The 16,499-nt window shown below is 44.2% G+C and overlaps 1 protein-coding gene across 3 annotated transcripts in view; it reads left to right on the top strand.

Annotated features, from left to right (window-relative positions):
* LOC116400080 (mitochondrial import inner membrane translocase subunit tim16-like) overlaps positions 1–16,499 on the top strand; it is a 98,099-nt gene that overhangs the window by 5,176 nt on the left and 76,424 nt on the right. For all 3 annotated transcript variants that reach the window (XM_031877729.1, XM_031877727.1, XM_031877726.1), the window contains exon 7: positions 3,034–3,084. In XM_031877729.1, the coding sequence (XP_031733589.1) occupies positions 3,034–3,084 (51 nt within the window). The remainder of the gene's footprint in view (positions 1–3,033; positions 3,085–16,499) is intronic.

Genomic DNA, 16,499 nt, shown 5'->3' with positions numbered 1-16,499 from the left:
GTGCCCCCATTCTCATCTGTGTCATCAGGAAATAATCACACAGTGTGATGGGTTTTCCATTAGCTAGTTATTAATGCTTTGTGTAGGAGGTGGTATGTGTTTATGGGTAGGGGGGGGGCAGAGAAAAAAGAATTTGAGTTTAGCTTATATTGCTTCGTGAATATGTTTGATTTATAGGAAGGGCTAGAGGCGTTTCCATGTTAGCATAATTCATTTATTGCTGTTTTTAGTCACCGATTGTGCAGCGCAGTGAAGTTCTGACTGTATTGGCGTCCTAGACGATGCACGATGAGCTTACTCGTGCTTGAGACGGATACACTTTGACACAGAAATCCACCACATGTGTGTAATTAACGGGTATGATTGTCAGTCCAACCCCTGTTGTTTGTCGTCACGCTGACAAGTAACAAATTACTCCGCCCGTCACCGGACCCCGTCCAGATCACGACATTAACCTTGACAGGATAATCATCCACGCCAGAGCTACCACCCCGACCATCAGCCTTGAAAAAGGAACCAGGCACCTGAAAGGGGGGGGGGGGGGATGGAAATGGAAATGTGAGCCAAGATCAGAGTCAGGGGCCTCTGGGGTTCTTGCCCTGTTGGGCTCTGGTGTCATTTAACCCAAAAAAGGCCCCTTTCAATCTCTCCAATCCAACTTAATAAAGCAAATATGGCCCGCCAACATGTGTGTCCAATCCCTCGGCCCTCCCATAGGGTAAACATTAGGGTGTAGGGCTGAGGGGGGGTGAAGGGGAGGCTACCACCCTAAAGAGCAGGAATCATGACGGGCCTCGTTTGGACCCAGAGAGATGTATATTTATGACATACTCGGAGGGAGAAAGGCGCCATTCATTTCAGGCAGAACGAGTGTTTATCCGAATGATGGACGGGACGGTGTACTGTGTAGAAGCGAGGCGTCGCTGGATTTATGGTCCACGGTCCACCTTGAATTAGAAATGTCACGTTCTAGCTGAACTCCTGCAGTCTCGCACTGCCAATCACAACGGGCACCGGTAACTGTGGGAGACCGGGGCTGGCATCGCGGTGTGTTTGGGGGGGGGGAGAGGGAGAGGGACAGAGAGAGAGAGAGAGAGAGAGGGAGAGGGACAGAGAGAGAGAGAGAGAGAGAGAGAGAGAGAGCGAGCGCCTGGGTGAAGATTCCCAGCGTGTGTGTGTTTGCATAAATGTGAAAGTTGTGTGCCGAAGAAAACTCATTAACAGCAGCTTGAGAATGAGGCTTCGTCACTTTGATTAAACAGCTGCTGTCTCAGCATCAGACACACAGACAAATGCACACACCGCTGAGCTGGCCCTCCATCTGTGCATTTATGAGTCGAGGTGGTGTGTGTGTGTCCTCTCATCTGTGTGTGTGTTTGCACAGCCAGATAGTTTGCCCCCTCATGTTGTTGTTTGCACAACAACACTTGGGTTGATATGCCAGTGAGTGATGTTAATATGGCAAATGTATGTTTGTATATATACATACGATATGTATAGTAGATGTGTGTGTGTTTTTGGCTATTAAGGGTAGTAAGGATTTTTGCACAGTCAGGGAACTGAAATGATGGCTATGAAGTTTGTTTTTGCCAAAAATGTGAGGGTTTGATGCTTTTCTTTGTAATACATGTTCGTAAACTAAATATATTTGAGTTGGGTTTTTAATTGTTGCTTCTACGTTGACATTTGAGTTAACGTGGGCAGTTTTAACGGTCATTTTTCACTATTTTCTGACTTTGTATTGACGAAACAATTCATTGATTGATCGAGGAAATAAATAGCAGATTTATTGATACTGAAAATACTTGTTAGTTGCAGTCCTAGTTCTACCAAAATGATTGGTCAAGTCTATCAACCAACTTTCACCACAACTTGTGAGTGTCCTGTGCTGGTGCGCTCAGAGAATGCTGACCGGTCAGAGATAGTTTTAGCCAGATTTTGGTATTGTTTGTGCAACAGGTGTGCTCTTATCCGTGGGTCTTGTGGTTTGAAAGTGTGTGTGTGTTGTTCTGGCACTGGTCCCTGAGCCTTGAGCTTAAACCTCAGGTCACAGAGGCCTCAAGACGTCGCCTTGGGGCATCACATTCGTGGGTGGGCAGCTACACAAACAAAGAGAGAAAAAACAAAAAGCACATTAAGAATCCCCCTGTTTGCTATTAAAGCTAATAAACAGCAAATAAATCCCCTCCTGGATTGCTGTAAAGAGCGGAACGAAGAGAAGCTGAAGCTCACACTGATCATTTGGATACAGACTGATGGTATAAAATGTGTGTGTGTGTACGTGCTTGACTGTGTCATTGTCAGCCTCCTGATTGGCTCTGACGTGTATATGTGAGTTGGGTCTGTGCTTGGTTTAGTTTAAGTCCTTTATGCTTATTACCTGCCATCAGCCCCGCATGTCTGCTGTGATCACGCGGCGGTGTTGAGTGACACGGCTGCAGACACGCATGTCCTGGTCACAGCCTGGTCCCATTAGGCCCCATTTCCTCCTCGTTCATGCAGGAGGCGCTCTGATTGGCTGCCGTGATTGATGCCAAATGCGCGTTTGGGTCTGACCGGGGTCAAGACTTTGGAGAGTTCACTGGGTTGCGTTTGCCAGCGATGAATCAGTCGTATCACCCTGATAAATGGCGAAACTTCAGAGCGCTCGTGTTCTTCTTTAACTTAATTATACTGATGTGGAGGCTCTCTTTTATTGATGGTTTTAATATGTGGCTTTCATATTTCAGTTTTCCATTTAAGCTTCATTAGAAAGATAAATACAGCTAACTGAGGAGCATTTAAAGCCTTTCCCCTTTCGTTGTGAGAACTTTAAATCTTGACTTTGCACAACCTCTTTAATTCTACAATTAATTAATCTGTTTATCAGGTACGCCTCACTAAAACTAATGCAGTTAAATACAGAAGTCCTGCAATAAATCCTTCCCTCATGAAGGTTGTATTGTTTAGCTTTTGAAACTGGAGAGGGGTTGATTCAACTGTCTGGTGTACATGTATGTTTTAAGAATGTTGTGTTTTGTGTCATCTGTCTAGGACAAGATGCTGCGAGTGTTTGACCCCAGAGCCCAGCTGACACCTGTTCAGGTAAGTCCCCTAATAAAGCCCTCATACTGCCAAAACAGGGAAATCAGATGCTGCTATCCAGCCAGGGTCGGAAATTATTAGTATTATCCTCACCTGCCACTGTGGCCGGTCACTGAACATTTCTACTTGCCATTTAATCTTTTGGTCTGTCACTTCTGAAATCTCAATCCATGTGTATTTAAAATGTAGGAATAGCTTTTTAATAATAATATTTCTTAATGTAAGGAAAACCTATCAAACTTAGTGGCAAGTTTCTTGAAATTTTTCCCTGCCAAAGACACTATTTACCCTGTTTTTGGCAGGTGGTAGATGCTCATTTCATTCTCTGCATCCAGCTTAGGAAACCTTTTATTTAGTACGGACAGAACTATATATGCAAGGAAAACAGTGGGGAAAAATAGTCCCCGTCCCTCCACTGCCATTTACTGCGAGTGATAAACATGTTGACGGTAACCCAGCTCACCACTAGCCGCTCTCTGTGATCCCTCTACTATTGATTTATGGATGTGCTTCACACGCCGCAGTCGCTGCGCTCCTCTTCCCACGGGTGCCCATCCCTCACTAACTGACCATGAACCTCTCCACTCTCACCGCTCTGTCCTTTCCTCATTGGAAATCTCTCACCAGCGACAACCAGGCCTGAGCCACTAGGACTCCAAGTCTAAGGAAGTGGACCGGTAGAGTGTTTGTGTGTGGAGGGGGAGATGAAGATGTGAGGGGAGGGTGGACGAGTGTTGTGAGAGGCCGGTCAATGTAGAGCAAATATTCTCACAGCTTTCAGTGGTGGACCTCCCAGGGTGTTTTGATTACTGAGATGCTCGGTCTGCCTTTAGGCCGAGGGCTCTCTCATTTGTAAATATGAGGAATCCTGCAAAAACACTACATGCCGCCAGCAGATTACATTTTAGACCACAGAATTACCTGGAAGGCCCATCAGCGTGTATAGGAGGAGGATTTATCCTTGTCTCTGCATATGATTTTTTGTGTGTGTGTGTGTGTGTGTGTGTGTGTGTGTGTGTGTGTGTGTGTGTGTGTGTGTGTGTGCTCTCACCACGTGTTGTTTGGAATGTGTTTTTGAAACTTTGACACCTCCATGAAAGACGTACTGTTTTCAGAGGTATGTGATGTCATTGACTCTTGACAGGGAGGGAGACAGCAGTGTGTTTTTTTTTGTTCTTCTTCGTGGCGTCCTCGGAACTGTACGTCTACACTATACAGAGTGCGAGTACAATGCATTCGCTGTCTGTGTTTGTTCTGAGTAACATGAGCCGAGTCGGCGGGCTCCTCTGCAGCGTTTGAACCTGGATGTTGACATCAGGTGCGTCAGTGTTGGAATCCTTTCTTTAACACGCCGCCTGTTTGACTTTTCTCCATTGCAAAGGCTCTGCCTCTTTCTCACCAGACGTGCAATGCGGACATCAAGCTCTTCAGCAGCGCTCCACATCGCCTGAATAAATGCTGTCCTCGGTCACTCCGCGTAACAAATACAATTGCACTGAAGTTTGATGTAAATCCCTTTTTTTTTTTGCAGACTAAGGGTCTCATTAGTTTAGCGTCTCCAATTGGAGCCCAGTGGTTACTGGTGGTGGGGATGAGCTGCTGGGACATTCCAGCCAATTCTACGGTATTTCTGACTTCATTAGATCGCTGTCAGTGGTGAGCAACAGACTGAAAGAGGAAAAACATGCGACAAAGTCCAGATTTAAACCCAGCAATGTGTTTTAAGTTCCACAACTCCTGGGCTGCCTGTACTCTGCTCACAGTACAATATTAAGATATTTTACTTTACTTGAGTATTTTCAGTTCTGTGCTACTTTTATTTAGACTACCACTTCACTACACTTCAAATATTGTACTAAACTACATTCCACTGGTGTCTATAGTTACTTCTTAGACTTTTCAAATAATATAACATTTGACAACATAACAATGAGAGGTTGATGCCAGGCTTTTACTTGTAACTGAGTATTTTTTTACATTATTGTACTACTACTTTTAGTTCTTCCACCACTGCATGCCGTGAACTGTCCCGGGCCGTGATTCCACAAAAATTTTCCACAAAACAGTTTTGTATACCTTTTGAGTCTGTGCTGCATGTTTCCTCATCACTCCCCCAACAACAATATACTGACTTCATTAAATTAATAGAGGTAGGTAATGAGGAAACCGCTCTGTCATCACCACTTGTCATCATTCAGCAGTACACCTGGGGGTTGCTGAGAGATCTGTGTGTATTCTTTTATTTAGTGTGTAACCACAATGACAGACGGGCAGAATGAAGTTGTTTTTCTTTTTTTGTTTAGTTTAGTTTTTAAGCCAGCTCTCCTTTTTATACAATCTCTTTTGTCTCTTTCTCCTTCTGTCATTTTCAAACTGGGTCTTAAGGCAGAGCCCGCAACAAGACAAGTGGTAAAACTAATAACAAAAAAGTCAAGTGATGAGTGATTTGCGGTGTAAAAAACGGTTGCTGTAGACCGCTGTTCCACCAGGACACAGAGAGACCATTGAGCCACGTCTGCTGGTCTCTCTGCTCTCTTTCTCTCTCTCTCTCTCTCTCTTCATTCCCACCCGCTCATTAATCCTTCTGGTCTCACTGCCACAGAGAGGAAGACCGAGGAGGGAGAACGCCTGAGTCAGCACCCCACACATGGCTTCACCACCTCAAACCAGAGAAGAGTTAGGACCCAGATCAAAGTTATCAGAGGGTTGCTCTTCCCTTGTTTTAGGTTTAAAGGGTGCTTAGGGCGATGAATCCTCAACACCATGAGGCCAGTCATTTGGATGCACAGAATAGAGTGAAGCTCTAATTTCTACACGGACCAGCAAAGCAATGTTCAACACCATGAAACGCAATAATTCCACATTGTCTCAGCGGTTACGCTGGAGATTCCTTTGTTTGTTCCTGATTCGAGGCCACAGTGAAGCGCTGCCATTTTCTCCGCTTTTGCATTTTGCTCCGTTTGTTGTTGTAGATGCGATGGCAGGGAAAAGCCAACCTGGCCACAAAGTAATCACAAAGGGGCGGATAAGTGTCCAAGCTATTTGGATTCGTAACCTCACTTAGAGTTCTGTTTGGCCTCTTTTACATGAGAGCCACAAGTCTTCTCTTTTACAGGATTTCTGGAGAAGGATATCTCACACAAGCTGCGGGGCGTGAAAGTGAAGCGTAGTAGTTCTCGCTTTTTGGAGGTGGCAAGAACAGCGGGACACAGCTCATGTGCGTCCACTGTTGTCCTGGTTCCACCCGTAGCAGTGCAGTCGAGTGGGGCTGGCTCATCCCTGTGGCCAGCACTGAACCGGCTTCTCCCCTAGCCAGGTGGGGTAAATATAGGCCCTAATTACAGCCTTGCCCTTGCCGTATTTATGGGAAATAAGACGGTGCCGGGTAATTAAGTTCTTGGACAGGAGGAGCAGTGTATTCTGCATCTGTAATCAGTGCAAGTGTGTATGTATGCATGTGCGCGAGCCTGACGGCGGTTGCATTTAGATGGTTGGCACAGAAAGAGTGTGTGTGTGTGTCCCGTACATGTGGCATCCTGTCCCACCACTGAAGAGTAGATTGAATTTCAGATTAGGAGATAAACAAACAGAACTCCAATCTGTCCATAAATAAATAAATAAATAAATATCTATCTATCTATCTAACACACACACACACACACACAGCAAGCATAGAATCAATCACACACACACACAGCAAGCATAGAATCAATCAATCAATCACACACACACACACACACAGCAAGCATAGAATCATCAAGCACCAAAGATAAACATTATATGTAAGCTGTTTTTTTGCTATTCTGGGTTCTGCCCTCCTGGCCATAACTCCCTACACAGGCCTCTTGTTTTCAGATGAGTTTCTTCCCCGTCTCCATGTAGTTAGAGGCCTCCGCCCTGCTTTCCTGTACTGAGCTCAGACCCAGCACACAAGGAGAAGAAAGACCTGATCCTCATGGGACACGCTGTTTCGTGGACACGCGCCTCATTGGGCATTTGTGTCTCCCCCTTTCTCCTGTGTTATTGTATCTTTTGATCTATCCCCAACGGCCGCGTATTTGCCGAGTGCGGGGTTCTATATGCGAGTGCGTGTGTGTGTGTGTATACCATGTGTGCTTCAAATTACAGGGCTGAAAATACGCCTCATAGTTTCGGGCCGGTGCTGGCCGTCGATCTGCGGTCTCTGGAAGTGGAGGGAGACGGGGAAAAAGGGAATAGTTTGCTGACTCGGGGGGCCAGATTCCTCTTTTTCAGCTCGAGCTTCTGCTGCTTCGGGTGAAATTAGAGAGGAGCAGGGGCTGGAATGGGTTTGGGCTTGTTGGGCTGGGCCAAGGAAAAGCACAGCGGTTTCACTGCTAGAGGTGGCTGAGAGCAGCCATTCATACCATCTTTTATATCCTGCCATAAATTACACAGTCTGCACTCACTGGTAGGTGTGTGTGTGTGGGTCTCTATATTTCCCATTACTGGCAAAATTAACTTTGTTTATACATCTGTGTTATCCATGTGTCTGAAGTCTTATGATTGGAAAAGGGAAGCATGCAGGGAGATGATGTGAAGTAAAAGAACTTCATTTTAGTGTTTGCCTCTTTAATCGACTGCTTTTATTGTATTTCCTCTTCTTCTGTGTTCGCTTGTGTATCTCTGTGTACAAGAAATGGAGGAATACGCTGAACTGAACTGCTTGTAGTATGTTTTCTTCTACTCGACAGGTGCTGCTGTCCAATAGATGTCAGCTGTGATATCTGTACTGAAGCCACATCGAGCAGATTTTATTAGCTGATATTTGGTTATCACAGATACTTAAATATATATATATTTTTTTATTAGCCATATGTTTCAAGGCTGCATTTTATGTATATTTTACTGAAAAATGGCCTAATTTAAGTTGAGATGTTTTCATTTGACTTTCTTAGTTTCTTGAACGGAGCTGTATTTAACATTTAATAATATTCTGCATCAAAACTACTGCATTAAATACCCAATTATTTTTTTAAAGTCCGTGATAAAATGATTGGGTTATGTTCAAGAAAATATCAGACAAAAATATTGTTCTGATTTTTATATTTTCATTGTTTTCCATCATGGGTTGGGCTCTAATCTGTATGGATTGCTAACTAATTCATTGTTTACTGTAAGCCAGTAATTCACTGGAGACTAATTGGTTAATCAACATTTTATAGAGTAATTGACTTTAGTTGAAATAATAATACACAGATTAGTTGAATAATAAGTTGGCTTTGAGCCACCGGTTGAGGAGGATAAGCTCAAAGACTCGTTCATCCTTCAGGGTTGAAAAGAGTATCGTATAAAATGTTTTAGTTATTTAAGATATGTTGATACAGATGTGGAAATTCCACCCTCAGTCCACAAAAACATTCAGTATTCTATTGTACCAACAAATTATTCTTTCTCACATAATGTCAACGCTTGCCAGAGAATGAGATTTTGATATTTCCTGCAGAATGAAACTTGTTTAGAGTTTGGCGAATGTTTAGTACTAACACCATAGCGATAGAGTCGACATTATGAAATGTGAAATATAATGTCTGTAAAGAGCCGGGGGGGGGGGGCTCATTCCACACAGCCTTACTCGATGCTGAGCTCCACATTCCAACGGCACAAGCTGCATAATTCTACCTTAAACCGAGCCAAAAATGGTTCCGTGTTTAAGAAACTATTCATGTATACAGCCAACATAGCCCATCATGCTCGTTGGCTGGAACGAGAGCCTCCGTGATAACCTGTGATTTAATGGCCAGTCTCTCTCACTGCTGCATTCTTTCTGCTCGTCTGCTAGTGTGGCTGATTAATATGTGTTTGACATCAATTTCTCTTTCCAAATGTAAACATGACACAGCAGAAATATACTTCTGTACACACAGCGGCATTGTCCTCAAAACATTTCACCTCCCCGGTGAACGTATGACGGCAGGAAGCGCGCAATTTAAAAAATAATATTCACGTGAACACTTTTTTTGACCGTGATCTCTTCATAGCAACACCACGATGCACTCACTCTGTCCCCTGCTTGTAGAAATCTCAGGTCACGAATACACCTGGCGAGAAATGTGCCTTTAATTGTGCAAAGGTCAAGCTGACAATTAGCAGGTTGAACCCTACCTAACCGTTGTAATCCCTTTGACCTTTCACCTTCTCGTTGCTCATATCAATGTAGTTTTATGTCACCTCTTATTAGTCAGAGCTTGGCTTGACATCTTAGCCTCCGTTATACTGCATGAAAATGCAATTAATAATGAATTGAAATACCAATAGGAGTTCATTTATTTTTATCCTAGTCTTTTCTCCCCCCATTGTCTCACTCATAGGGTTTGTCTCTTTCCCAAAAGTCCCTCTGCATGGTGCATTGTGCCTGTATCTTTCTCCATCTGACCCTGGGTTCAGGACTTGGTAATAGCCAGTGGTTAACTCAGCCCAGATGTTGGGACCTCCATCTCCTTTTCTTCTGTCTTTCTTCTCCTCTTGCACCATATTTCAGCTCCCTGTAATACTGGCTGCCCCTCTGCCAGTGCTAGTTTCAATGCTTCTGGCAGAGCTGAGAGCAGTCTTTCCTAATGAGGGAACAGGACTTTAGCTGTCCTGGACAGCTGGGCAAAAACAGTGGCACAAAATCTGGATATTCCATTAGCGCGGTGGATGGAGTCTATGCTCAGTTTTCATGGCTTAACTCCCGTATGTGCTTATTTTCATTGTAAACTAAGAGATAATCTTGCGTCGGGTTTGGTTTTTGACGTCATGTTTGAATTACGTCTTTTGTGTGTGGGTATAAACAGAGGGATGAGTTAATGAATGTTGGTCGGTCTGGTTGCTGGAAAAGAAGCTGACGGGGTCAAGAAGTGCACAGTCGAAAGAGACGTGGATGAGTTTTGAAGTTTGAAGGGGTTTTTAGCTGCTTTAGCAAATCAACAGGGTTGTTTTTTTTGTGGGTGTGTGCGCTCTGGGGGTAGCGCTGAAGAATTTCTTTGGAGGAAAAAGAGGTGAGAGTGGGTGCCAGCTGGCAGCGACGGAGCTCTTTGCTCACGTGTGTGTTGTTTGGGAGCGGGGGCCTCATTAGTGTGCTGGCTGCTCTGGGACTCGGCTATACTGCCCCGTACGCACACATGTGGGTGACACCTGGAGCCAGAATATTGATGACGATTAGCTGCTTTTGCTGCATCCTGAGAGTGAAGAGTCCTTTCGTGATCAGTGCCTCCTTTAGCCGTCAGTCACAGCTGGGAGAAGAAAGATTCCTCATGAAATAATCATTATTACTTGGTGAGATCAGTTCACATGAGTCACTTGTTTTGGAAAGTGTTTGTCATCCTTTTCAAATTGAGGAAAAAAAACACCTTTTTATTTAATATAAGAAATGAATCAGAACATTGACATCGGCACAATTTCGGCATCTCGCAGCTCCCATGAGACTTCACCTCAGTTCGATCTTCACTTTTCAGGATCTTCAATGTGGCTTTAATCGCCCTCTGCTCTGTTCACATCATCCTTTTTATTTTAAACACGCAAATTGTTGCTCTGTCTTTGTTTTAAACTTGGCTTAAGCCTGCCGCTCCTAGAAGGGTTACAAGAGCAGCGAGAAGTCGGGTGTTCAGAACAGCAAATGAGGTGTGAATGGGCTTGTTGTTAATTTAGTCTATCCTGTGTTGTTTTGCAAGTGATCATTTTACTGTGGTTTGTTTGTTTAAGTGTGTGGTTTGATGGCATGCAAGTAGCTGAAAGCATATGTTTGTCCTGTGAGGGGTAAAGGTGCGCATCAGGCCTCCGTTGGTCATCGGGCAGCTCGCTGTGTGCACGTAGTGACATGCACACAGATCTTTAATTTGAATCAGAACCTGTCAGACTGTCGGATATAAATCCACGTACAGTAGGCCCCAAAAGGCACAGAGTGAGAACAAGACACAGCTGAGACCAACCTCGGAGAGCCCCCGAGGGAAATAAAGTGCAGCGTGTGCTCGATCCGAGGCTATAGGCTAGCTGACCTTAACTCGACCAAACGCCGGTGCTATTTCCATCATCCTCCATGTGTTGGCTGAATCGTACCAGTGGTTCGCTAAGAGGTCAGACAGGGCTGCTGCACAACGAGAGGTGAGAGTTTTTAGACGGACAGCCTGACGATTTCATGTTGTACTTTTCTCAGTTAGATAGCTAAGTGGGGACCATGCTCCCACTAAAAAAATCGTATGTTTTTGTTGTCTAAGAGACACAGCCAAGTTGTAAGGCATATCGTCTAGGCTTGCCCAGGTTGAAAAATGATGTCCGATATTTATTACTGTAAACTTTGTTGGGTTTATGTCACCTGGTATTTGTTTTGGTCCACACGTAATTGTATCTGTAGGAGTTTCTGTTATTTCAGCAGTCTTCTGTAATTATTAGAAACAGCTTTCAAAATTTTAATCCAATTCTTTACCCAATGTTGGATGTAATGTCAAACTCATTATATTGCCCAAAAATAAGACTGTAATTACAGATAATTGCCAAAATAACAGAACAGATCAAGCTCAAAAACAGCAAAGTGGTATTTCACCAAAGTTTCGCCATAAATCATTGGTGAATGTAAACATTGTTGATATGATTATCATATTAAACACTTAAGCACAATTTAACATGGGATGCATCTTGACTATTTTTTCCTTATTACATAATCTCAATGAATCGACCAAAGTTGATCAAATAGACTCCTCATTCAGTTGTGATCAGTGTTAATTTACTTGCATGTGACTCAACCTTTTATGAACCGAAGTAAAAACAGTGTTTTTTTTAAAGGAGAGTGTCTTGAACTGTTCAGTGCCGTCGATGACCCGCTCTACCCCCTGAGCCACAGCTGCGTACCTGCATCGGTGCTGAATGTTTCCCCCTCTGTGTTCACTGTTTCTGTGAGCACAGGGGCCCTAAAATCTGGCTCACACATGTCTTTATGAATGCCACATCCTTTTCCAACAAAAAAGCCAACTCGGGTGATCTTTTACTAATTGAGTTTCTTAAGACAACAGGTTTGTGCTACAGTCTGCGGTTTCATGCGAGAGCTAAATAGTTCTCCCTGAGTGAAGCTGGGAGTGTTGGGGTAAAGTCAGCGCCGGGTGGCCTTCTCTGCCGGAGATTGAGCCGTTTTGTTGGCACAGTGAAGATGAGGTGATCAATCAAGCTTGTCAGTCAGCTGCCCCGTGCTCTGCTGCTGCACATAGAGAATACCAGGGGTCCACACTGCAATCATACATAGTGTTTAAAATGTATAAGCATCGGCATTGGTTAGCATGCTACACACTTGATCCCGTTGCACACGCATGTCACTTTAGGCCAACACCTGCTGCTGTAATTATAATCACATTAAACTTGTTTTTCTTCCATTCGTTGCAGAGTTCTGCTTTGATATGAATGATTCCTCAAGGCCTTGAAGTGGATGCAGGAAAGTTCCAATATCGCACTTTGATTACAGCAAACAAATAGTAGATTAAGGGAAGATTGTAAAACAAAAAGAATAGCCTCCAGTATTTACACAGGGTAAAGGGCTCCGTGATTATACACAAATTACACGGAACACATGGGCCTCCCAAGCGAATCCCGTCGTGCACAATTCATGCTTCTCTACAAACGCGTGGGGGTACTTTGAAGATGTGAAGCCCTCTGTGAAGTGGTTTCAAGGGAGGGAGCAAAGTCGGCTGACTGTATCCGTCGCAGCTATGAAAGAGCCGTAAATGACAACAGGCACCGGAGGGCCGGGCCAGGCCACGGGGATTGAGAGGCTTCGTGGCGTCTCCGACAGTCTGGGCATGATTAGCTGTGTGTTGTGTGCTCCTGCTCTTCAGAACCATCCCAGAGAATCCTCTCTTTGTCTCTACGGAGCAGGTCTGGCGTGCAGATTCTCGGCAGCATCATTCTCCTCATCCTCTTGTCACATAGCTCTCTTTCCTGTCCTACGGATCTCTGTTTGGGATTTAAAGGACTACGACCACTAAGTGCATCTCTAGAATATTCATCGCTGGAACCTCAACCGCCATAACCATCAAAAAACTCCAGAGATCACCAAACATGCACTTGAAAATCTCTCCTGGCTCTCTTGTGCTTCTTTTGGACCGAAACGGTACATTCAGGCAAATTCAGTGGTCCCGTTAATCACGTTAGTTCCAGGAACCAACCACCTCCGTATGATGCTCTGATCCAAGACCAGCCTCTATGACCTCGGCTAGTTTTCCCAGATAGAGGCCCCTGCCAGTAGGCACAGTGCAGGAGGGGCCAGTCCCCCCACAGTGTGGTGTCGTTGGGTCCAATCGGTTGTTCCCCCAGCCCCCAAAGTGGGGCGACCACAGCCTGAACTGGCACTGTCTGTAGCCTGGCTGGATTTTCTGACTGTGGCCACACGGCCCAATTAGCACCGTGGCTCAATAATCACAGCCTTCCTACCACTTCAGTGTTTCATTGCACTGAGCAGGGCAGTTAAACTGATTTGTACGCTTAGCCTGGACCAAAAAAAATCACTATGCAGGTCTGCTTCACTGCAGCCAGAACCTAGTGAGGAGGACTCGGATATAAGTTTGGAAAACATTTTACGGCATCTTGATGTTTGATTCATGACTCTCCCAATAATATTGAACAATAGTTTAGTTTGCCCCTTTTTTCCGGATGCTCTATCAATCTGTTATGTTTAGAAGGTGACCTCTTCCTGTCTGTCATCCAAAATAAGCCAAATAGAAACTATTGATCCGTGGCTAGATCTATAGAGTGGATTATTGTGAGTGGATAGAAAGCAACCTGCTCAGGCTGGGTAATGGCTTTTACACCGGCCCCCCTCTGATTTCTCAACATGCTGGATAAGATTACTTCTCCACCACGAAATTGCACAGTTTCATATTTGTTTATTGGCTGTGCTATATGTCGATTCATCTGTTCATTTCATAGATCGCTGTCACCTGAAGGAAAAAAATAAATGAAATTCACTTTAACATAACTGTATCCCTTTCCATTGAGGTGATCTGGAAAGTATATGAACTTAAATGATGATAGAAGAGAGACTGCAGCAGCAGTGAGGGTATGGTAGCGGAGTGCCAGCTCTTGAAAGCCTACACCGGTGAGAAAGCAGGGCCTTCTGCACTGTGGCTCCCCGAGTGCTTGTACATAAGTCCTATTTTCCGGCCTCGCAGACAAACCACACATCTTATTCACAATGAAGCCCCGAAACCTCTTCCTAACCTGTACTATAGCTCACTTTATGTCTCGTTCACGGCCTCTTTCTGTTCCCAACACTTTGTCTTTCTTTTTTTAATTCTGTCGTCCACGATCAGGAACTGATCTCACAATAAATGCCCCCTTTGTTTCCCCTCTACTTCTTTGCCCCTCTTGATTTATTTTTCCGTTGGGTAGAATGATTTCAAGGGCCAGTATTTTTTGCTGCCCTCTGAAGACACAGGGTGACGTCTTTGCGGCGAGCAGTCGGTGGCGATCGGTCTCTCACGAAGTCTCCGAGGTTCAGAGTGGAGTCGGCTCTCCGTCCTGTCGGCCAGAAAAATGTATTTACTTATAAAGAGATTCATGATATCTTTAGAGAGTTTTGAGGGTAGAGCTGAAACTATTAGTTGATTAATCAATTTGTTGAGAGAAAAATTATGGGGAACTTTTTTGGTAATTGTTTAATTGTTCAAGAAGAACAAAAAGACTCATTCTCTCGTTCAAGCTTCTCAAATGTGAACATTTGCGGCTTTTCTTTGTCTTATGTGACGATACCAGAATCCTACAGAAGGCTTAAGGGTTTTGGACTTTTGGCCGAGCAAAAAAATACATTTGAAACGTTTTGGCGTGTTTTTTTAAAATGTATTGTTTTACATTTTATACTCTAAACAAATGATTGAGAAAACAATCTGCACATTTTGCATGTGGAAAATAAGCACTTCATTTATGCGTAAATGTGGCTTTCACATCTGTTATTTGATTTTTCTGAGACCAAAAGTGAAACGTAACGACATCCATGACAGCACTGCACCTGTCACCTTATGGTAAAGGGAAATATAGGATATGTGATACATAGGATATGTAGTACTTGGGAGGATGAAAATAAGGAAATCCCTCCTGATCCCCATAAGATTGATGTGCCTTGTGTGTAAAACCAAGGCTGCCAAATTCCCCTTTTCCCCCCCCCACTGGTTATCTCTCTATTCTGTGTCCTATCTTTATCCCTGCACGCTTGTTCCCATTAAGGCTAAGAGGGAGAGTGTAGTGATAGAAAAGAGAGAAGACTTCTGGATATCCCATTCTAGCTGGATACTATATTTAACTGGGGATCCGTCCAGTTCGTATCACTCGTCCCTCCCCAGGGGCTGCAGGTCTTGCCTGGTGTCTGTAGAATAGACCTGGCCCCATATCGGTGCTCATATGCCTGTTGGCTCACATCTCAGCTAGTTTTATTTTTTTTTTTACTGCACAGCGCTTTTAGTTGCTGACACAGAGGAAATGAGATGAGGGGGGAAAGAATGACTGCAGGCAAGACAAATATGATAAAAGTATGACCGCAGTAACAGTCTGGGAGGTGAGTCGGTGGAAGTCGGACTTAGCTGAAGTTTTAAATAACACAATAGTTATTATGTGCTTGCATTTGCTGCTGAAGAGTTGCATGTACAGTATAAGCTGACACTTGTTCATTCGTCGTGAGTTCAGGATGTATGTCAGTGGGGTCACCCTCAGGTTCATGCTGTTACAGCTGCACCTAAGGGTTTAGTCCATGTTGTTCGTCTCCTTAGATTACGCTCCCTGCCCAGATTCTGACCTCGCACGTTCATTTTTCATCTTCAGGAAGGGAGAGAGCGGAGGAAGGAGGATGGAAAAAAATAAATAAGAGGAGGGCTTGTGGCTTGTGGCTTCTTGGAGAAATTAGCGAAATGTAAGATGGTTCCAATTAACGGTGGAAAAAGTGGCTGTAGGCGGCAAGAGTAAATGAAGGAATGAAATGGCTGGTTTGATTTCCATCTTCTGACCCCCCCAAAGTTCTCTTCTTCTTTCCCCCCCCCCTTTCTGTCCTATTTCTAGAAGCCTGTGTGCTTCTGTAGAGTCAGTTACATTCAATATATTAAATCATGACTCGGAAACACAACTGAAATGGGCCATGAAGACAGAGCAGGATGAAGAAAACCAAGTAAATGCTGAAAAGGACTAATTTAGTCTGGATGAGAAGACTGAGAGACGGAGTCTGTTTCAGGGGCGATGAAAGCTCCAAAGCATCCGTTATTGATTAGAGGAAATTAAAGGAAAAGAATGATGATTCTGTGAGAAGAGTGAAAAGACGGAGAGAGGGGAAAATAAGGAGACGGTTGAAGAGATGAGTGGCTGCAGCTGGGCCTGTATTGTTGCCTGTTAGACGAAACGCAGCAAAGCAGGGACAAGAACTGTTGAAGAACCGGCAAACCGACTCCTTTTGA

Source organism: Anarrhichthys ocellatus, unplaced genomic scaffold (genome assembly GCF_004355925.1).
Source record: "Anarrhichthys ocellatus isolate YVR2014 unplaced genomic scaffold, GSC_Weel_1.0 scaffold146, whole genome shotgun sequence".
Classification (NCBI taxonomy): Eukaryota; Metazoa; Chordata; class Actinopteri; order Perciformes; family Anarhichadidae; genus Anarrhichthys; species Anarrhichthys ocellatus.
The sequence above is the reverse complement of the archived record's forward strand: the minus strand, read 5'-3'. Positions and strand labels throughout refer to the sequence as shown.